Source organism: Lissotriton vulgaris, chromosome 7, assembly GCF_964263255.1.
Source record: "Lissotriton vulgaris chromosome 7, aLisVul1.2, whole genome shotgun sequence".
NCBI classification, from domain to species: domain Eukaryota; kingdom Metazoa; phylum Chordata; class Amphibia; order Caudata; family Salamandridae; genus Lissotriton; species Lissotriton vulgaris.
Window position 1 is genome coordinate 1,704,691,725 of NC_141695.1, and position 23,967 is coordinate 1,704,715,691.

The 23,967-nt window shown below is 45.7% G+C and overlaps 1 protein-coding gene across 2 annotated transcripts in view; it reads left to right on the top strand.

Annotated features, from left to right (window-relative positions):
- The window catches only part of LAMA5 (laminin subunit alpha 5), a 398,257-nt gene that overhangs the window by 357,357 nt on the left and 16,933 nt on the right, over positions 1–23,967 (top strand). For both annotated transcript variants that reach the window (XM_086932859.1, XM_086932860.1), the window contains exons 74-79: positions 11,247–11,436; positions 11,759–11,911; positions 14,369–14,528; positions 15,001–15,128; positions 15,412–15,505; positions 15,938–16,057. In XM_086932859.1, coding sequence (XP_086788985.1) covers positions 11,247–11,436; positions 11,759–11,911; positions 14,369–14,528; positions 15,001–15,128; positions 15,412–15,505; positions 15,938–16,057 — 845 coding nt within the window. The remainder of the gene's footprint in view (positions 1–11,246; positions 11,437–11,758; positions 11,912–14,368; positions 14,529–15,000; positions 15,129–15,411; positions 15,506–15,937; positions 16,058–23,967) is intronic.

The following is a 23,967-nucleotide window of genomic DNA, read 5'->3' on the forward strand; positions in this document are numbered from 1 at the left end:
GCTTCTTGAAGAAAGGCTTGATGCCTTTGTACGCAGGGGGTGGTTCTAGTAAAAAAGGCTTTGTATTGTCCAGATTACATATGCCCTCTCTTGATAAGATGAAGCTTGTAGCAAACAGAGTGTAGGCAGCCACATGTGAGTCTTTCTTTGCATTCCCCAGTATGTTTTTAACAAAATGTGACATCAGGAAGTCATGGAGGTTTGGCAGGTCTTTCCCTCCTTTTGTGGGTAGTTTGAAAACTGTGTCTCTTTTTAGTTTTTCAATTTTTGACCCCCAAAAGAACTTTGCAAAAAGTCTTTGTGTCACTTTTGTCCACCTGTATGATGGAGGGAAAATCATGGCAATAAACATCAGGATTGGTAGACATATTGCTTTCAGCACCAAGACTTTCCCTTCCAGGGAAAGTTTTCTTGTCGTCCAGAGCGCCATTTTCTGCTTGAGCTTTGTCTGGATCTTCTCCCAGTTTATTTCTCCCTTCATGTCCTGTGAAAAAAGAATCCCCAGTATTTTTACTGGGTCTTTGGAAGGTTTCACTGGGAGCTGAGACAGTTTGTCCCATTGTCCCACCGTCATGCAGTGCGTTTTCTCCACATTCACCTGTAGCCCAGCTGCTAGGGAAAAGAGTTGGGTTATAAGGAAAGTTCTTTTCATGGATCTAGCGTCAGTGCAAGCAATGGTGACATCGTCCATGTATGCTACACATTTGACCTGTTTGCCTTGGCTGCCCGGTACCAGAGGGCCAGTTATGCACTTGTCCTTCCTGATGGCACATAGGAGAGGTTCAATTGCACATACAAAGAGTGCCGGTGATAAGGGGCATCCTTGTCTGACCCCCGATTCAATGTGGAACCCCTCAGATAGTGTACCATTTATAAGGACCTGGCTTTCACATCCAGTGTATATTAAGCCAATAGTTTTGATGAAACCTTCTGGGAATCCCATTTTCCTGAGCACTTTGAAAAGGTATTCATGACTTAGGGAGTCAAAGGCTTTCTGGAAATCAAGGGCCAATATAGCTAGTGGATTCCCCCTGTCTTTCGCTAACCACAAGGTGTCTCTAATGATGGTCAAGCTGTCCCAGATTTTCCTTCCTGGGACCGCACATGTTTGGTCTGGGTGCACGATGGAGGCCAGCACCTTTCTGCATCTTCCTGCCAGGTCTTTACTTAGGATCTTACTGTCCACATTCAAGAGGGTGATTGGCCTCCAATTGTTGATGTCCAGCTTGTCCCCCTTTTTCTCCAGCAGTTTGATGATGCCCTGTGGAAAGGAGGGGGGTAAAAAATTTTTTTCCAAGCATTCTTTCAACAGACTCCAACAATCCTTTGCAATAAGCCCCCAGAAAGCTTTGTAAAACTCCCATGGAAGGCCGTCTTGCCCAGGGGCTGATCCTTTTGGGGCTTCCTGAATGATTTGGAAGAGTTCTTCTCCTGAAATGGGGGTGGTTAGAAATTGTTGTTCCTCTTGGGATAAAGAGCTCTGCAAAGACCCTAGAAAATCTTCACATGCACTTATATCTGATGGCTCTTTTTTGTACAATTGGGGAAAAAAAGGCTGTTGTATAACATCATCAAAGAAGCCAAGGACAGGGCACAGGAAAAAAGGGAAAGAGAAGAACAGACCTCCTCAGAAGAGGAAACAAAAACCACCGAGGGCCAAATGCAGATGGTTAAAAAAAGAAATAAAATCAAAATTAAAAAACAAACGGCGGACCCAAGTGGTCCGGCCGCAACAGAACAGAAAGAAACTAGGAAGAAAACTCTACCAAAAGAGAACTGCTCAGGGTCCAGGTATAGTGTACTAGGGGACCTCTCAGACTCAGAAGACCTAGGATATAGCTTATTCTCACAAGAGGTAGGAGTAACCCCCCACAAAGACCTTTTTCTACAGTCCCCATACTTGGGGGGAGCAGAAGAAATTGGCGGGCAAGAGACGCAAAATAGTGAAAGCAATCAGCAAATATGTGACAGCATCTGGTCGCCATTGAGCTTTGAAAATGTTCAGGTTTAACAGGTATTGTATACCGTGCAAAGTAATCACCATTGCAAATATAATCTTTAACATCATATCATGGAATGCCCGAGGAATGGGCTCACAAGTGAAAAGAGCGTCAGTGTTTGAGCTCTGCAAAGTACAAAAAGGGGGCATTATATGTTTACAGGAATGTGCAATTCCCCACTCCACGGACTACAGTCACATATCCAAATATTGGGAAGAAGGCCCCTCCAAATGGTCAGGGGGTGGAAACAAGAATGCTGGAATAGGCATTCTCATAAAAAACAAAGAAATGTCAATCCTTGATACTAAAATCATACAGCCAGGCAGGGCTATGATGGTCACCATACAATACAGAAACACCACCTTTAAGGTCTGTAATATTTATGCACCAACCGACAAGAATGAAAGAATGTCCCTGTTTGAAATGCTCCCACTTTTTATTGCAGGTGCAACCCCAATGGTGTTAACAGGGGATTTCAACTGCATCATAAACCCCACAGACAGATGTGGCAAGAAAAATTGTTACGAAATTGATAAGTCTGCAAAATGGCTCAAAAACATGTGTAAAGATTTGCAACTGTCAGATACAGGGGCAAAATCAGGGTCAAAACAAAGGTTCACATGGGAAGCAGAAAGTGGCAAAGTCAAATCAAGAATTGATTTCATTTTCACCTCCAAAAATATAAAAGCAAGGAATTATGAAACAAACGAGAGTGGTATTTATTTATTTATTTATTTTGGAATTTTATATAGCGCATGGCATTACGCACACCGGCGTGTCCCCGCGCTGAGAGAGAGAGTAAGGAGGCAGAAAACAGGGAGATTACATCAGAGCTGAGCAAAAAAGATGAGTTTTCAGAGCTCTGCGGAACTTTGCTTCAGAAGGTTCAAGGCGCATCTCCTTCGGAAGCGTGTTCCAGCTCTTGGCCGCTAGTAGCCTGAAGGATCTACCTCCCATTCTGGCTTTATGAATTTTGGGAATTACTAGTAGCCCGGTACCAGAGGATCTAAGCCGTCGTCCTGGACTATAGGGAGTAATAAGGCATTGAAGGGGGTTGGGTGCCTTGCCATTGATGATACGATGGCAGATGCATAGTGCTTTAAAAGTAATCCTCTCCTTTACCGGAAGCCAATGGAGGGATTTCAAAGCAATTCTAGAGGCAGTTCTTCTTGGAAGCCTCAGCACCAGCCGGGCTGTGGCATTTTGAAGTACCTGGAGGCGATTGAGACTTTTTGCTGTTATTCCCAGATAGAGGAGGTTGGAATAGTCCAATCTTGATGTAACCAGGGCATGCACAAGAGTCTGTCTGGCACCGACAGGAAGTAGGTCCAGGATCTTTCGTAGTCTCTTGAGTATGCCGAAGCACATCCCGACTACACGATCGATCTGGGGAGCAAATGTCAGGGCAGAGTCAAACATTACCCCAAGATTTTTCGCCTGTTGGCTAGGTACTGGAGTGGAGCCCAGGCACGCAGGCCACCATGCCGAGGACCACACGTCCGGACCACCCCCTACCACGAGCACTTCAGTTTTGGACCCATTCAGCTTCAGGCAGTTGTCAGACATCCAGGAAGCAAGCTCCTGCATGCAAGCACTGAAGCTGACTGCCGCAACATCCGGTGCTCGTGACAGTGAGATGACCAGTTGTGTGTCATCGGCATATGACACTAGTTGGACTCCGTGGCTTTCCACCATGGTAGCCAGCGGGGAAGCATAAAGGTTAAACAGGGTGGGACTCAGGGCAGAGCCCTGAGGCACTCCTTGATCAAGATTGAACAAGCGGGAGTAATGTTCACCCTGTCTGACCTGAAAGCCCCGGTCAGTGAGGAAAGATTGAATCCATCTCAGCGCTGACCCCGTGACTCCACCTTTGTTTAGACACTGTAGCAGAGTATAATGTGCCACAGTGTCAAACGCTGCGCTAAGGTCGAGTAGAATGAGGGCCATAGTTTGACCCTCATCTACTCCTTGCCTGATGGTCTCTGTGGCCATAAGCAGCGCAGATTCAGTGGAATGGCGGGACCGGAAGCCAAACTGAGTAGGATGAAGCAGATTGGCCGGCTCAACAAATGCCATAAGTTGGAGGTTTGCCACCTTTTCTGCCACTTTGGCCAAATACGGGAGGAGTGAAATGGGACGTAGATTTTCCAGCCTGTCCCAACTAAGATTGGGTTTTTTTTGAAGAGGGAGGACTACCGCCTGTTTCCAGTTTTTAGGTACAATATTAGATTCAAAGGAAAGATTCAGAACATCCCTAATGCACGGTTCAAGGATCTCAATACTTTCTCCAAGAAGTTTAGGTGATGCCGGATCACGAGGGGATCCTGACTTAATGGAGTGGCATATCTGCTGGAGCCTGTCTGGAGGTGGCGTGAAAAAGTGGTCCAGCCTGTTGACCTCCCCAACCTCGAGTATATTTTCTTTGAACTCAATTCCCTTTTTCTTTCCCCCCGAGAAAGTAGAGCAGATAGTAGCCACTTTGTCATAGAAGAAAGCAGCAATGCGATTACAGGATTCCTCCGAGACCAAGGAAGGGTCAGCAGATGAGCCGCAGAAAGAGATCTCTTTATAAATTTTAAATAGCTCCTTGGTTGAATTCTTGGCTTCTCCTATCCTACCTGAGAAATAAGTTGTTTTAGCACGCCTGATGGAATTATGATATTCTCTGCGTTTGTCTAAGTACCTCAGTTTAGTTTGATCGAGGTATGCCACCCGCCACTGTCTTTCTAGCTTCTTGCATTGTGATTTCGCTAAGCGAAGCTCATCACTGAACCAGGGGGCGGATTTCTGGGGTCTGCTGCCAAGGTTTTTATGACAGAGAGGGGCTGTTTCATCTAAGGCATTATTAATGCGGCTTTCGAGTCTATCCGACGCCGTGTCAGCATCCTCACCTCCTGGTCTGCCACCTTTAGTCAGTGCAATCTGGAACTTTTCTTTGGAGAAAGCCGACCATTTCCGGCTCATATATTTGGAGTTAGTGCGTTTTTGAGTATTGCCAGCAGAAATGTTTATAGTGAAGGGTACTAACAAGTGGTCAGACCAAGGAATAGAAGTGGGAGTCTTTACTTCAATGCCTTCCCAATTGGCAAAAATAGGGTCCAATAAATGGCCCTTTTGGTGGGTGGGAGTGTTAGATCTAATGTGTAATAGGAGGGATGAAAGTTGTTGGCAAAAGTCGGTAGCTCCTTTGTCAAGTTGGTCATCCAGGTGGATGTTTAAGTCACCTAAAAGCATAAATTTATCCCTACGTAAGGCAGCTTCTGTTAAGCCTTCAGTGAGGCTAATAGTGAAGTCAGTGTAGGGGCCCGGAGGGCGATAGACCAGGAAACCCTTCAGTGTGTTGCTAGCGTTGACCTTAATGGAGAAGGCTCCTGTCTCACTGTCAGCGATAGCAAGAGGTTCAAGTTGACAGCAGAGTGGCTGTTTAAAAATAATGGCTACCCCGCCACATCTGCCCCCAATTCTATCCAATCTTACCATGGAATACCCAGCAGGGAGAGAAGCGACTATATCTGGTTCTGAGTTGGCATCCAGCCATGTCTCAGTAAGGAAAAGGAGGTCAAGGTTCAAATCTATGAGCAGGTCGTAAATATCGAGACTGTGCTTCCGCATAGATCTGGTGTTAAGTAGTCCGCATATAAGGCTGGTAGTCTCAGCCTTAGGTGTGGATGTATTATGCCAGTTATACTGACACTCCTTACAGTTACTAGTGCCTTCCACATTGAGCCTGTGGAGACAAGCTTCAGCAAATATTGGACATAGAGCTCGGAGTTGTTGAGCACTCCAATGTATTACAGACCCATTTCGACCAGGGGTAGGGGCCCCTGTCCCCGGCCGGCCGCGGACGGGCGCAGACGGGCTTGCCTTGGGCGCGCCTTCGGCCTTCAGACCACAAAATCTTGAAAGCAACCGTTGAAATCTCAAACATGTGTCAAATGGGGAGGGGTGTGTGGAAAATGAACACCTTGTTATTACAAGAGAAAAATATATGTAAAAATTACAGTGATATGTACAACAACTTAAAAACCAGAAAGGAAAGTTTCCCATCCTTAGCAGAATGGTGGGAAGAGGTAAAAAAACAAACAAAACTTTTTTTCAGAAAACAGAGCATGATCAAAAGCAAGGAAAAGTTTCAAAAATTTGATGAAATACAACAAAGAATAATCACGCTAGAAAACCTGGAAAGGGGTGGAATGGAAGTAGGGGAGGAAAGAGAAAAAACAAAAACTGAACTGAAAGAATGGCTGAAACAACGAGGGAAAGAACACATTTTTAACTCCAGGGTCAAGATCTTTGAGGAAGATGAAAAGTGCTCAAGGTTTTTTTTCAAAAAGGCACAGCAAGTGCAAAAGGTAATGAATGAACTGAAAGACACAAATGGACCGGACCGGTTTCGAGGTAACACCTCTCATCAGCCCGGCTAGCTTGACTCCAAGTGGTGTGGAGTGCCTGGGACCCACGTCTGGGCATCCCCAGCGCACTTAGGGCGGCAATTGCAAAAACAACAAGTGATGGACCGAATGTGGATCAATGTCACACATTCCCCCAGTCAAAAGATCTGGGCCCAAATCCATCGTTTTTTTGCACTCCACACCCCCCTGGGTTAGACAATGGCGATATGCAAATCAGCTCTGACCCTGTTGCCCCATGGGAACAGTCCAGTCCGAACTACAAAAGCCATGTCCTTCCCAGAACGGAATCAAGCATCCGAGGACCGGACCGGTTTTGAGGTAACACCTCTCATCAGCCCGGCTAGCTTGACTCCAAGTGGTGTGGAGTGCCTGGGACCCACGTCTGGGCATCCCCAGCGCACTTAGGGCGGCAATTGCAAAAACAACAAGTGATGGACCGAATGTGGATCAATGTCACACATTCCCCCAGTCAAAAGATCTGGGCCCAAATCCATCGTTTTTTACCTCCAAACCGGTCCGGTCCTCGGATGCTTGATTCCGTTCTGGGAAGGACATGGCTTTTGTAGTTCGGACTGGACTGTTCCCATGGGGCACAGGGTCAGAGCTGATTTGCATATCGCCATTGTCTAACCCAGGGTGGTGTGGAGTGCAAAAAAACGATGGATTTGGGCCCAGATCTTTGGACTGGGGTGAATGTGTGACATTGATCCACATTCGGTCCATCACCTGTTTTGTTTGCAATACCGCCATAAGTGCGCTGGGGATGCTCAGACGTGGGTCCCAGGCACTCCACACCACTGGAGTCAAGCTAGCCGGGCTGATGAGAGGTGTTACCTCGAAACCGGTCCGGTCCTCGGATGCTTGATTCCGTTCTGGGAAGGACATGGCTTTTGTAGTTCGGACTGGACTGTTCCCATGGGGCACAGGGTCAGAGCTGATTTGCATATCGCCATTGTCTAACCCAGGGTGGTGTGGAGTGCAAAAAAACGATGGATTTGGGCCCAGATCTTTGGACTGGGGTGAATGTGTGACATTGATCCACATTCGGTCCATCACCTGTTTTGTTTGCAATACCGCCATAAGTGCGCTGGGGATGCTCAGACGTGGGTCCCAGGCACTCCACACCACTGGAGTCAAGCTAGCCGGGCTGATGAGAGGTGTTACCTCGAAACCGGTCCGGTCCTCGGATGCTTGATTCCGTTCTGGGAAGGACATGGCTTTTGTAGTTCGGACTGGACTGTTCCCATGGGGCAACAGGGTCAGAGCTGATTTGCATATCGCCATTGTCTAACCCAGGGTGGTGTGGAGTGCAAAAAAACGATGGATTTGGGCCCAGATCTTTGGACTGGGGTGAATGTGTGACATTGATCCACATTCGGTCCATCACCTGTTTTGTTTGCAATACCGCCATAAGTGCGCTGGGGATGCTCAGACGTGGGTCCCAGGCACTCCACACCACTGGAGTCAAGCTAGCCGGGCTGATGAGAGGTGTTACCTCGAAACCGGTCCGGTCCTCGGATGCTTGATTCCGTTCTGGGAAGGACATGGCTTTTGTAGTTCGGACTGGACTGTTCCCATGGGGCACAGGGTCAGAGCTGATTTGCATATCGCCATTGTCTAACCCAGGGTGGTGTGGAGTGCAAAAAAACGATGGATTTGGGCCCAGATCTTTGGACTGGGGTGAATGTGTGACATTGATCCACATTCGGTCCATCACCTGTTTTGTTTGCAATACCGCCATAAGTGCGCTGGGGATGCTCAGACGTGGGTCCCAGGCACTCCACACCACTGGAGTCAAGCTAGCCGGGCTGATGAGAGGTGTTACCTCGAAACCGGTCCGGTCCTCGGATGCTTGATTCCGTTCTGGGAAGGACATGGCTTTTGTAGTTCGGACTGGACTGTTCCCATGGGGCAACAGGGTCAGAGCTGATTTGCATATCGCCATTGTCTAACCCAGGGTGGTGTGGAGTGCAAAAAAACGATGGATTTGGGCCCAGATCTTTGGACTGGGGTGAATGTGTGACATTGATCCACATTCGGTCCATCACCTGTTTTGTTTGCAATACCGCCATAAGTGCGCTGGGGATGCTCAGACGTGGGTCCCAGGCACTCCACACCACTGGAGTCAAGCTAGCCGGGCTGATGAGAGGTGTTACCTCGAAACCGGTCCGGTCCTCGGATGCTTGATTCCGTTCTGGGAAGGACATGGCTTTTGTAGTTCGGACTGGACTGTTCCCATGGGGCACAGGGTCAGAGCTGATTTGCATATCGCCATTGTCTAACCCAGGGTGGGGTGGAGTGCAAAAAAACGATGGATTTGGGCCCAGATCTTTGGACTGGGGTGAATGTGTGACATTGATCCACATTCGGTCCATCACCTGTTTTGTTTGCAGTACTTACCAATGCATGCACCCACAGGGCACCTTAGAGGTGCCCCCTGTAAATCTACCAGTCTGGTGTGCCTGCTGACTGTTTTCTGCCAGCCTGCCACCGGAGAAACTGTTCTGATCTCCTAGGGTGAGAGCCGTTGCTCTCAGGAGACCCAGAACCAAAGCCTGTCTGTGAAAAGGGTATAACACCCCCTCCCACAGGATGGCCTGCTGATTAGCCTTCTTGGGCCCGCGAGCTTCAAAGAAGCTGCCGCCTTTGAACTGCAAATTTGTTTTCCCTCAAAGGAGAGCCCCCTTGGCACCTGGATAGGTGGGAAAATTAGCAAGTCAGGTAGACGTGCCACCTCCAGTCTATTACCACCCCTAAGGTGAGCTACTGTGAGGTGGATTCGATTTTTCAGAAGAAGCCATCTTTGTGATGGCATACATATAAATTTTGGGTGGGGGTTTGCTCACTTCCTACAGGAAGTGGTCATATAGGAGGTGTGGTGACCCCAACGGTCAGTAGCACATTGGCTACTACCCTACACTCCCCTATATTCTGTATTTAGGGGAGTCCCTGGCACCAGAGAAGCTGATAGAAGAGAGAGGACACTGAAATGCTGCAAATGCCAAGAAGTAGGTTACCAGGTACCAACCCTGACAACCTTTCTTCATCCCTCGTCGAAAACCACATCAAAGTCAACCCGTCCTGCAGCTGTGAATCCAGAAACTTGGGAGGACTGCCTGCCTTCAAAAAAGTCTCAAAACCTCCCAGGAGCAGCGGGCCTGTTCAAAAGGGAAGACTGCGGCCCCCGGAACTGCCAAAATCCGACACCGGAAGCCACCACTGCACCCGTTGCCACAGATCCGAGTTTAAGTGGGTCACCATGCCAACAAGATTCCACAGCTCGAGTCCATCATGGTTTCACCCCTCCTGGACTTCTCAACGTTGCCTGCAGCCTCTACACGCAGGCCCCCTCAACTGCAATTGTTCCGGTAAGGAAAAACCTGGTGCCTAAGGACATCCCTGCACCCGCCGCCCTTGGACCTTAGACAAGAGGACCAAACATGTCAGCAAGCATTGCAAGGCCAGACCCCACTTGAGGGTTCAGCCTGACTAGCTTATGAACCAGAGCCCGCAGCCTCTTTCTACAGTGACCGATCCCCATTGAAATGCATTGGGCTCCTGACACTGATTTGCACCCTGCACCTGGCCGCCCTCTTACCGCTGGTGGTGTCCTGTTTATGCTGCCTTGGACCTTACTCATCACTCACCTTAACTCCGGGCGAATGGTCGTGGAAGTCGATGTACTGTACCTGTCTGCAGGGCTTGTTCTTCCTTCCGTAGGGTAACATTGCAGAACTCAAAAATTGCAGTGTCCACTTTTTAAAGTGAAAAGACTTTCAGCCTGATTCATCAAGCTGAAATCGGCTCGCAAAGGGCCAGATTCTCAGAATCTGGCCCTTTGCGAGTGCGATTTTTGCATTTGGGATTCATCATCCCAAATGCAAAAATCGCTATTTAGAAATTCGCAAATTTGCGAGGAATAGCATTTAAGGAATCTCTATTGGAGATTCCTTAAATGCTATTCTTGAAACATTTCAAAATTGCGAAATCGCAAAATTCGGCCGCTATTTACCGCGAGGTCAAACCTCGTGGTAAATAGCGAAAACTTAGAAAAATGCTTTTAAAAGCATTTTTCTAAGTTGCGTGTTACACACACACACATGTCCTTAGGACATGTGTGTGCGCAACACCTGTTGAAAAGTGCACTTAAGGGGTGCTACAGGGTGTCCTTGGACACCCCTGGCACCCTTCAAATCGCAATCTTATTTGCGATTAGCAAATTGCTAATCGCAAATAAGGAATAACTCCCCATTCATTCCTATGGGCCTTTTGGCCCATAGGAATGAATGGGGAGTTATTCCTTATTTGCGATTAGCAATTTGCTAATCGCAAATAAGGAATCTGTAGGAATCGCATTTAATTTTGAGATTCCTACATGAATCCCATTTTGCGAGTCTGTAATAGCGATTCCTTATGAATCGCTATTTCAGACTCGCAAAACGGGTCTTTCATGAATCTGGCCGCTAATATTTTAAAACATACTTACCTGAAGAATTTTTCTCTGATGCCAAATCATATATAAAGGTCCTTGGTATTTTTATAAATTGGTGTGGATCTCCTTCTTGAGTCGTGTTGTCATTTTTTGATCATTGTATGTATTTTTGCAAATGCCTTGCACTCCTCTGTATTAAGCCTAAGGCTGCTCGACCACACTACCCCCTAATAGTGAACTTTGATATTGCATAGCAAGCCCCTGTCCACTCATAAGGGAACCCCTGACTCTTTACACGGTATATCAGATTGTTGATACATCATATAAAGAGCCTGCTTTCTCTTCAGCTCCAAATGGTGCAGTAAGTGATCGATTCTGCATCTCTGGTCTCTTGTACCACAGGTCCCACTTTTCCCTGGAAGTGCGGCTGAACTCTTCTACTGGCATGCTTTTCTACGTGGCCAACGAGCAGGAGAGTTCCTTCATGGCTCTCTTCATCTCCCATGGGCGTTTTGTCTTCCTAGTGGAAAGCGGTGGAAGCAAGTTGCGACTCCGCAGCAAAGACAAGTACCAGGATGGAAAGTGGCACACGGTAAGCATCTATCCTCTCCCACAGCTTTATGACAGAGAAATACATTGTTTGTAAATGAATGCTGATTCCCTGAAAATGTTGCTTCATCTTCTCAACATTTTTTAAAACTTTTATAGTTTCACTTTTGTATAAGGTCTGGAATGACCAGATCACTCAATTTTTAGTGGGCTGGACTCTGTGGCTGAGAAGGGATGGCAGAGAGACACTGCCAGAAATACAAGGACCACAGCAGAGGCATATGGGAGTAACAAAAAGTAGTGTCAACCAATTAAATCTGAATCCTACTGCTGTCCACATGACTCATTTCTTTGCTCTTTTCAAGGTCTTCTTCAGCCGAGATAAGAGCAAGATCCACCTGGTGATAAATGGCCTGAGATCTCAAAGCAGCACTGCACTATCCGGCTCAGAATTTGTGGTTACTGGCCCATTTTATGTGGGTGGCATCCCTGAGGGCAAAGCCAAGAATCGCGTTCCGGTAAGGATCTGAACTAGAGGGCTTTGGATGGGTCTTCTTTGTGAATACGGAAACTATAGGAAGAGTGCTTCCTTCAGAGGGTTGGAGGAATATTTTAGATTTAGTGTTTTGGTTATTCGTCCTACCAGTGTGGAAGGTGACAAAGTGGATAGTATCTCCTATGTATTGAAGGTGGCAGCAAGCTATCCTCTGGAGTGCACCTTTATACTTTACTAGCAGAAGTAACCTTGGTGCCTTGGGGTGCAGTGTTACATACTGTGCTTTTTTCGCAGATGGGCGCAGCAGGATGAAATGTGGGTACTTCACCAAACAGCAGCACCCATGTATTTGCTTGAATGCATTGCTTGTTGAGCTGTGCATTTCCTTGCACACATTTCTCCTTGGTGGGTGGAAGATGCATCATGTGTCTGAGCCTTTTGTCTTCTTCAAATTAGTTGAGTGATATATAAAAGAGAGACTAAATTTTGTTGGAAGACTGGGAAGAGGGCATAATCTGACTTCTGTACAACTGAAATCGATGGTCTTAGTCTACACAGATTTGGGGTATAATAAGATGACATAACTAATACCACATCAAAACCTTCTTGTGTGTGTGTGTGTCACTAAATAAAATATATACTATTCAGCAAGCCTTTTCCTGATACAAATGCCCGCAGCACATGAAAGGATATCTGGAAGCCCAGAACAAAATGCATCTAAAATGACATCTTTCTCACCCAGATACATTTCCCTCCTTTCCTTGTAACTATTATCAACCTGGCACATTTACAAACCTTCCAATGGTCAGCAGAACTTTGGCTGCTTGTGTTTCTAAGCTCCTGCAACTAACTTTTTCGATGCATGCAGATTGTTTCTCCGATGGCCCACATTAAATGAGCTGACTTTTGTTGGACTTGGTAGAGATGCAGCCAAGAGAATGGCGGTCGCCTTCTGCTGACTACCTGTGCATCAATGTTTAAGGTTACGGTGTATTATAAAATCAGCTCCTGTTGAGCAACCTAGGTGCTTATTTACTCCACTACAATACATTGTTGAGTGCTGTACAGGCAGAGCCGATCACATCAGTTCACAAACTGCCCCAAGATGGGTCAGCTAGCGCTAACAAGTTTCTGAAAATCAAGTATGAATATGTGAGGAAGTCTAAGAATACGCGATAATCAAAAATAGAATGGACACTGGTATCTACAAAACCTTTGGTTTGTATTCGAAAACCCTCATAGACATCCTGGTTTTATCGTTGCGGTGTATCTTTTATCCGCCCCCTTCAGGAGTCATGGCGTATTCATAGGGTAGTCGATTAACGTGCTGGATGCCTGCCTCACCCGAGGCTACCTCCGGTATAGGTAGAAGTGTCCAGAGATACTGGAAGAGGAAAAGATTGGGATAAAAATAGTGTCTCACCTAAGGATTAATTTATTAGAAAAGAGAGGGGTAGGCACTATTGCTAAAAGAAAATGCATGGATTACTGCATGTCTTGAAAAATGTGACACATTTTTCAAGACATGCAGTAATCCAGTAACACGATTACCATCATATCGCATTTTCTTTTCGAATACAAACCAAAGGTTTTGTAGATACCAGTGTCCATTCTATTTTTGATTATCGCGTATCTGTCCAGGGGAACTGAATGGACCTTTAATCCTCTTCCCTCCACTTTGATATAAAAGAAGTCTAAGAATAGGTTGCATTATAATACATTTCATTAGTTGTTTGGATGGGGGATGGGTAGCTGGATGATTGAGTGGCTATTTGAAGACTTATTGAAGGTCGGTAGATAAATGGAGGTGAAGGCTGATATATTTGTTCATAGATGACTGAATAAATATGTTTTGGGTCGGTGTAGTTTAGGGTATAGGCGAAAGTGCGTTGGTTGATGGGAGATATGCAAATTGAGAATGTGCATGAATTAGAAGTTTTGGGCACAGGTGAGCAGTGGCCGTTGATGTGGGAATAAGTGGATGGATGGTTAAGTGCATGAGCCGATGGGTGTAAAAGTTGGACGGGTTAAACAACATGGATACATTGAGGGATGAATAGAAGGTTAAGGGCCTCATTTCGATCTTGGCGGATGGGCTACTCCATCACAACTGTGACGTATATCCCGTCCGTCAAAATATAAATCCCATAGGATATAATGGGATTCATATTTTGGTACAGGGGAAGGGATATCTTTCAATGTTGTGACTGAGTAACCCGTCCACCGAGATCTAAATCCGGCCCTTGGTGTTGAGGGATGCATCCATGTAAATACATGTAATTTATCGGACGAACGGACTCTGTTCATTGGTTGATAAACAATCCATTACAGGCAGATCAAGGTGCCTCAATACTAATAGTTTTTGGCTACTGGATAGATGGACTCCATTACTTGTTCTCAATAAATGCACCGTGCACGCGCAACCCTCCATTATGGTGTCAGACTTCCATTTCACTCTGTTGTGCTTCTCCTTCCTCAGGAGGCATCACTCACCAGCTTTGATGGCTGCATTAGGAACCTGAAGCTGAATGGGCAACCCCTAGACTCTCCGGACCGTATCCTCGCCGTCACGCCTTGCTATGAGGGAACCATGGAGAGCGGCCTCTACTTCGCCCCAGAGGGGGGATTACTTACTCTGGGTACAAGATTCTGGCTTTCTTTCTTAGCAACGGTGGATCCTTGCAGGACCAACACTCATTACTTTTCACACTTCATCATGTTTTCTGAGTCAGTGTAAAGGAGGAATTTGTCTAATATTCCCTCAATGTTTGTGATGCTCCCCAAGCTTGGGCCCCATTGACTTACACCTGTCTCTGTAGTCTGAAAAGTGGAGCAACACCAATAGACCACAAAATTCTTTACACCAGTGAGAAGTTAGAGCATTTTAACATGTATATAGTAAGGAATAATTTCCAGACACCTTCTAAATATTTGATATTTCACATTAAGCCATTTAGAAAGGAAGATTTCTAGTGGTTGGCAGCTTTACTGTGGTCATTTATCCTTCATCTTCAATTCCTCCTTCTGCCATTTAGGATTCTGCTAAAGCACAACATTGGCAGGCATTTATTAGAGCAACTCCTTTACTTTTTTCTCTTCTGACTTCACTAGATTCTATCGCCTTTGGAGAGGATCTTGAACTCATTCTGGAAATCCGCCCACAGAGTTCCTCCAGCTTGATCTTCCATATCGGCAGGAAAAAGGGGCACTACCTCACCGTGTACACCGATGGCCAAAAGGTGAGTACAGCAGCGTCTTTGCTCATAGTGCAACTGAGCAGTAGGTCGACTGGATACATGATTTAATGACATCTTAGTTGCACCATGACTACATCTTGTAATTTTAGTCAACGCTTCTCTGGAATCCTATTTACTGACTTGCCATGGCGCTTTGCCATGCACTTTCCCCCTCCCCCTCCACTGGGATTGTTCTTAATTTTCTCTACTCTCATTCAGAGCACAGAGATGTGTAAAGATGCTTCTGGTGTGCCTTATAATCCCTTTCTTTCTTCTTTTCCTCCAGGTCACCGTCCAAGCGGATATGGGTGCAGGGGAATACCAGGTGTCGGTGACGCCTCAGCAGTCATTGTGTGATGGGCAGTGGCATACAATCGCAGGTATGAGAGTTTATTATGGGTTAGACTTAGGGCACGTCAAACACTTACTTCGATTTACCAATTCTACCAGCCGATCAAAGCCCATTGATAAAATTGACTAGTATTGTGAGAAGCATTTAGCACCCTTCTTGGAGTAGACACGTCTCTACATTGCTGCCATCATGGTCTTTACCCAAATCTAAACAAAGAAGCTTGCAAAAAATCAGTAGAGCTAAACAAAACACTCTATCAAGCACAGAAGAATCAGACACTCCTCTCCCATGTCGTCTGTCACAATAATCCCTTCGTGTGTGACTGTCACCGGTCAGCATCGAGGAAGGGGCTATGAAACTACTCTTGCATCCCTTTACTCTTCTGCCTTCATTAGCTTAGATATGGTGTTTTTCTTCCTGTTGCTGTACATTCATTTTTGTTCTTACTTTTTTCTATAAGTACTTAAAGGGAAGAATGTCATCCAGCTGGACGTGGACACCGAGGGGAACCACACAGTGGGGCCTAGCAGCGTCTCTTCAACCAGTGTGAAAGAACCCATCTATGTTGGGGGAGTGCCGGGTGAGTGGATGCGAGCCTCACGCATGGGGTGACCACCTCTGTGCTTACAGTTGTGGCCTATTGTGGAATTTGTTCATTTGTATCAGGTCTGCTCTACCCAAAGTGTTTTAAACAACTTCAAAAGTTGGACATATTTATCATGGGTTGCCTGTAATTTGCTCTCTTCACTATGACTGATGAGCTATTGATAACAACGTGCGCATGGCATTAATACCAAACCTCTGCTGATTCGTGTACTATTAGGTTGTCTTTCTGTCTTTCTTGAAGTGCTTCCATAAGAATGCATGAGGAACTATTACACCTAAAGAATATGCTTGGTCATCCCGCTGTTTGTATAGAATGCATACAGGCTCTAAGGAACTGAATGTGACAGAAAGCGACCTATTAGGGCAGACTTTAATGTAATAAACAAGATTTGTGCATGCAGTGGATTTGTGAATGCCTGTGTTTATGACATATCAAAGCCTGATCTACTTTTCTTTTTTTTTTTTTTTTTTTAAAAAGCGAATCTGAGAAAATGAAATACTGGTAGATCCAGACTTCAGGGGTGTAATTTCTGGTGCCCTAAATGTGTTTTTGCCAACCTTAAAATAGGTTAAAACCTGAAGCCCAGACACAAGAAATGCCACACCAAGCTCCTGGTCAATTGCACATCTTTCAGCTTCCCTCTTCGGTCCATGAGCGATAGAGGTCAGAACAGGTCTTACCTCTCCTATCTGCATTTATGAAGATAGGAGAGGCAAGATTTTTTGGGCAGCTTTTGTACCACAGCACATGTTAAAGGTTAAGAGAATGCAGGAGCAGTAGTTGGCAGTTTCATTCTCTTGCCCACCCTGCTCTTCAAACGTGTCCCCTGGCCCTTGGCTTTCACTCATAATCATGCTTTGTAGTTCCCTGTCTTTATTTGCTGGGAAGAATCTTGGGTTCTGTAGCCAGGCAGTCCTGGACTTCGTCACAATGAAGTAAAGGGAAGGAATTAAACCTTTTTTGAACAGGTGATTAGATCTATTCAGGCAGAAAATCTCCCTGTTAGTGGAAATCTGTCAGATTGAGATTTGAGGTGTAGCCGCAAGGTATCCTAAAAAAAACCTACGATCAGGTCCACATTCAAGGTGTCCATAAAGGAACTCTTCTGGAGACAGATTGCTTATTATTATTACTACTACTGTGGCCTAAACCAAGGTGAAACCCAGGCCTAAATTTATCAGCGACCTGCCTACTCTGAGACAGGGTATGGGCTTAACACCAGAAAAGATACCTGGAAAGCCCCGTGACCTATCATTACCAGATACTGCTTCGATTTGCTACCTGGACGTAAGAGTCACCAGGGGGCAGATGTATCAAGCAAATTCGCATTCACAAAGGCCTTTGCGAATGCGAATTTGCTGAATGGAATGTATGAAGCAAAATCTGGTGCAAAATAAGGAATCGCAAAATTTGCGATTCCATAAATGCAATGTAAGTAGCAAAAAAAAATAGCATAATGCCCTTAAGGAATCGCAAATGTTGCGAATTCCTTCAAAAATGCAAATTTTTGCATTTTTCAAAGTGCCATGTGACGCACATACATGCCCTTAGGGAATGTATGTGCGCCACATGTGCACCCATGCATATTTCAGGGGTGCAACATGGTGTCCTTTGGACACCCTTGAAATTATTCTCAATTTGCGATTAGCAAATTGCAAATCACAAATTGAGAATAACTTCCCATTCATTCCTATGGGCCTCCTGGCCCATAGAAATGAATGGGAAATTATTCCTTAATTGCGATTAGCAATTTGCTAATTGCAATTAAGGAATTTTATAAAATTGCTAAAAATAGCGAATATCTACATACATCCCAATTTGCAATTCCCAAATAGCGATTTCTAAAAAATCACTATTTGGGAATCTTAAATAATGGTAATGATACATCTGCCCCTAGATCATGCTTTGATTTGATCCCATGGCATACATGTAATGGGAGTTGTAGGAAAGTGGCCATTTTTGCCATGGTCGCTCCATCTTTTTTGGCACGGGTACTGACGTTATGTGACTTATGTGTACTGGGTCTCTGCTAACCATGCTCCAGTGCTCTTTCCTTAAAACAAGGTAAAATGGTCTATTTTGTCATGCAATTGGCACACACTTTAGCAGCTCTATAAGTCCCTAGTAGAAAGTACTCCAGGTACCTACCTAGGGCAAGGGTACTAAAGAGGGTCCCTAAGGGCTGCAGCATATATTATACCACTCTAAGGGACCCCCATACGAATTGCGTGCAGCCTGCCATTGCATCATCATTGCTCATTGTAGGAAGCTGGCTCTATATATAATAATTCAAAATGGCACATTCACAAATACATTCAATAGTCAATAAATGATACACGCAACTCAATAAGGAGATCCACACCAATTTATAAAAATAACATGTATCTTTATATATATTTAGGCACCAGAATCAATATGATCAGGTAAGTATGTTTTGCAAGAGAAACGCTTTGTGCAATATTCGAAGGCTGCCATGTTACCCTATGGAAGGAAAAACATAAGCGACATACCAGTTTTTTTGCAGCGATTTACAGGAACAGTCAGCCGGATTAAAGGTGAGTAAGGAGCAAGGTCCAAGGCAGCACCAGCAGGTCGCTTCCAGCAGCACTAGGGCTGCCAGTTGCAATGGTGCAAACAGCGTCGGGTGCCCAATGCAAGGATCGGTCCGGTCACAAAGAGGCTGCAGGGAGGGACTTGAGACGTCAATCCAGGGAAACAGAGTGGCTTTGGGTCTTGCAATGATTGGGGACGTGGGACACCTTTAGTCCTCTTCTGCTCAGGCCGGGCTTCTGAGTGCAGAGGGTTTTTCGGCCGGCAACACTCGCTGTTGAGGGGACATGCACACAGAGGCTGCAGGTGGGGTCGGAGAGTTCGCAAGGGGTCAGTTCACAGTGGACTCTGTCCCTTGAGGGCTTGGTGAACCATGCTGACAGAGTTGGCCCACTTCGACACGGGCTGGGGGCTTGGATGCAGTGGTGCTTTCTGGCGGTGGGTTTTGATGGTTCCAGAGACCTCACAGTTCTTATTTGGGTGTCTGCAGGATTGATAGGACAGTTCCACTGTCCCATGGGAGGTCTTGGTTCCTGAGTAAAGTGCTGGCAGGTCTCCCAATCTTTGGAGGCTCAGTAGTTGCAGGACAAGTCTTCTTTTGGCACAATTGTTGAAGTTAGCCGGCAAAGTTGGCACCAGGTCAGTTGCTGGGACTTCACTACTTGCTCTTTGCAACTGTTCGCATCCTCCTTCTGTCAGGTCGGCAGGATCTGTTTTTTTTTTATCTTAGCGACTCCCCAAAATACTGAATGTAGGGGTGTTAGGGGAGTGTAGGGTAGAAGCCAATGGACTACTGACCCCGGGAGTCACTATGCCCTCTTACATGACCACTTCCTGTGGGAAGTGGGCATAACCCTGTTCCAGAATGCCGATGTTTGCCATCATCAAGATGGCCAACTCTGAAAAGTTGTGTCCACTTCAGGTTAGGACACCTTAGGGGGGTACTAGCCTGGGGGTGGGAAAGCCGACTTGACTAGCTAATTTTCCCACCTAGCCAGGTGCCAAGGGGCCCTGGATAAGGGGAGTCTGCTTCCTCTTCTGTGAGGGAAGCCAGACTTGCATTTCAAAGGTGGCAGCTTCTTTGAATCTCGCCTCTTGAAATGCGAAGGGCATCCTGTGGGAGAGTGTGTGAGTACCCTCTTCCCGTGCATTATTTATTTCTATCCTCCTGAGAGCAAAGGCCCTCAGCCTGGGAGGTCAGAAAATTGTCTCGGGTGGTGTAACGACCAGATTTTCGGACCAGATGCAATCAGCTCCTAGGAGCCCCTCTAACCCAGCCGAAACGTAATCACCTCCCTCCTTAGAACGTATTTACAATGAATATGGATATATGTATGTACATCTCGTACCTAAGGATGAGGAAAATAGCAATAAACATGCGTAGGTTTTCTACAATATCCTATTCATACCAACTAGTCTCGCGGCCACTTGGGCCCAGACTAATCTACCCTGGGGCAGGTCTGATTATGTACTCTTACACACTGATCTCCTTCAGTGCTCACTCGACACGCAATCCGGCGTGTCTACACACGGGCCTGCAGTCCCAGTGCTCTCATACACACAATATCTACAATCCGGCAGATCTCCACACCGTGTCCTTCCGGTGCTCTCATTCACACATGATCTACAATCCGGCAGATCTACACACCGTGTCCTTCCGGTGCTCTCATTCACAAACGATCCACAATCCGGCGGATCTACACATCGTCTATCTTCGGTGCTCTCATTAACGCTGTGTACCAACGATGATCACTTTCCTATGAACACTTATGGAAGAAATCTCTCATTGTCTACTCAGGATAAAACTACGATAATAGAAATCAGTATGGCTTTCCAAATTGAAATATGTACCTTCTGCTCTTGGCATCAAACGTTCCCTCTCTCCCTCATTGCTCAGTCATTTCTTACCTGATCGGGAGTCGCATCCGTTCATGCAAACAATGTCTGACTAGAAGACCAGGTTACCCTGATTGAACAAGAATACAAGGCACATGTCGGTTCACTAAGAACTGGGGTATTTTTATTACAATAATTATAAACACAATACTACACGATAGAATAGATATATATTCTGCAAAGAAAAGTAAAAGGTTAGAATGCGCGCTCTATAAGGGAAAGGGCGGAGGTCACCTGGTTAACGTGAAGTCGGGGTTCGGCAGTCATCTAGGTTCCCTTCTCGTCTGTGTCTTGGCTCGTCTCGGAATCACACCTTAGCAGTCACGGGTACATGTCTGCACCGCTATGCTCGATCTCCTCTGCTTCCCTCCAAGTCACTGGAACCTCTCTCGTTATTAACTGCTGTCTCTCTCTGTCTCTGATTGCTCTGCACTACTTCTCCTTCTCCTTCAATCTTTCTCAGAGAGTCTCAGCTTTCTCGGACTTCAACATGGCGACTGTCCGCCTGGAAATAATTAATGACATAGATGCTAACGGCTAGCTGCCGCCTACAGACTGACTGACTCATTGCCTAACACTTTTGCTAATATCAAAGCCTGTCCCTTCATGTAAAGTTACGGCCAGTAACCTGCCGCCCACCAAATTCTTGTACCTCCCCGTACCAAGGACACGTTCCCAGCCGGCCGGCCTGGAGTTGTGTCTTCGGAGTGGAGAAAAATACAGTCTTTCGATAAGGGCCAGCCTGAGCCGGTTCTCTCCAAGCGAACAACACCTCGAAACTAAAACATTACACTTCACCTAGAAAGCCTCTCAAGCTACCGGGCAGAAAGCAAGATGGAGTCTGTCCCGTTTAAGGCCCACAAGGCCCAAAATAAGCATAACTCCATGGAAGGTATACTAACACTCTTGCAAAAGGATGGATCATCACTAATACTAATATATCTATCCCCTAGCTTAAGTTTATAAGCCCTGATCTAAAGAAAAGGGTACGAAAATGCACTACTGTGCCTCATGGATAAGTCCCGTTTATAGTCCTAATCCCTGTACTATAAGGGTAATAGGCTGGAGTCCTCTTCCATCATCCTCCCTCCAAAGAGGGCCGAAAAAGTCGGTCATTACATTTCACCCTTGACTCCAGTCTATTACCATGTTCTATATGGAACTAACATCAGTGGAAGAATAATAAGAAACAAAATTAACTGATCTATTTCTTCTGCTAAATCTACAATATTGGAGTAGAGAAGGAATGCACTGAATAAAGCAGCAAATAGCCACTAAAATACAAATACAAATCATAATACCCCCTAAAATCTGTCGTAAGGAATGTAAGTCAGGTAACCAATTAAAGAGCCAGTCAAACCAGCCCTGATCAATATGTTTTCTAACTTCTGCAGTCAAGTCGTGAAGTTTGTCAATATGGGCTTGGATCGATTTAGAGTGGTCAGATAAGTTGAAGCAGCAAAGACCTTCAAAATCAGAACAGTCATGTCCATGTTTTAACAAGAGATAGTCAATTGCTGCACGATTTTGCAAAATTGCCCTGCGTTCACCCTGGGCATCTAATAACAAGTCAGATAAAATGGTAGAAGTCTGATTAATGGATTTAACCATCCAGCAGGCCATCTTGCCAATTGTTTTGGCATTGTAAACGGCCAACGCCGGGACACCAATAATAGAAATCGCTAAACTGAGATATTCAGATTTAGAATAAAGATGAATGGAAGAGTCACAGTCCTCATGTAACGTCATAGAATTGCGGACCACACGGGAATGGGAACTAGGGTGCGAAGAAAACATTAACAGGCTCAATCTGGTGATAGCACACGGACCTCCAGAAATATTTGCAGGAATATAGGGCCAGGAGGAATTCCCACACGAAAACAGCCAGCCAGATGGCAGCAACATTGCACGGTAATAACTAGGAGCAACTAATACACGTTTGCATGTCATATTATTTTTGACAGAAACACATGAATTCGGAAGTCTTTGCAAGCACAGCAAACGTTGATGAGCTGAAAAAGAAGTGGCAGCTTGTAACTTCAGTTTGACACATTCAGTAATTGCTTTGGGATCACAGGTCAAAATAAAGCATAAATCACCCTGCGTGATATTATAGGTAGTAATTTGGGAATGAATCGGGGGAATAGAGTCCGAAAGGACAGTGCATAAAGGGCAAAATTCATGGGCCGCAAAATCGCCCAGAATAATATTGGGTCGGGCACTCGATATATTGAAAATGTGCCGCAACGTTTCAGTGGAAGCAGGGACAGCAACCAAGCAGGTCGCCAAGATGTCAGTCACAGACCTCATGGGAGTGAGGCAGAAATGTGGAGAGTTAGTAACTCTCTTAGCCAAGGTGATCCAAAAGTTCGAAGAGGAATCCCACGCAGCGAAGGAACGCGGAACTCGGGTTCTCCAATCAACCGAAGTCGGTGGGTTCTCTCCTCTCCCGGCGTAGCAGACCAAAAGGAGTCCAACGCCGGCACATCCTGCAGCAGCAGTCCAGAGAATGATCTGAAAGAATACAAACACAGGCCTTAATCATTCTCGTAAATAACATTTGTCAGCGGGACAGCTTCCCAGCTATCTTTCCCTGGTCTCATTACCAAGATGGTATTGTCATGACCGGTCGCAATGACTTCAGCCTGTTCAGGGGGATGTTTAGGCGATTGCACCCATATTTTGGCACCTGGATTATCAGATGAACCGAAGCCCTTTTGGCCTCGTATTGTTAGCAAAGTTGGGGCAGAGCCTTTCTTAATCTCACCACTGAAAACAGGCATAATTAGCAACTGAGCAACACGGTCAGATTTTTGAATTGACAAATCAATCTCACTGCTATTAAGCAGGAGAACCTTAATCTCTCCCTGATAATCGCTGTCAATCACTCCTCCAAGAACTTGAATACCTTTTAAGGCAAGGCCCAATCTAGGGGCAATCAGTCCAAAGCTACCGGCTGGTATACAGACACCAACGCCAGTTTCAACAATTATTCGGTCTCTACCTTTTAGGACAGCGTCATTCATGGCATGCAGGTCCAAGCCTGCGGAACCTGGGGTTGCTCTGCATGGAGCCAAAGCTCCGGGGGTAATTTCCCAATACATAACAGTATTAGCAATGGTGTTGGGCTTTGCATCAACAGTTGGAGAAAGCAAACGCATTAAAGGAGATTCAGCATGCAACAAGGGACGATTATTTAAAATCAACAGTGCCTGGAGTAAGAAGTCCCTCCAGTTTTTGTAATGTTCGTCCGTTAACTTTCGTAATTGTTCCTTTAGCAGACCATTCATCCTCTCAATCAGACCCGAAGCCTGTGGATAATATCGAATGTGAAACACCCATTCGATGTTATTTTCCACACAAAATTCCTGCACCAATCTTCCACGGAAATGGGATGCATTATCAGATTGAATTTGAAATGGAACACCGTAATATAA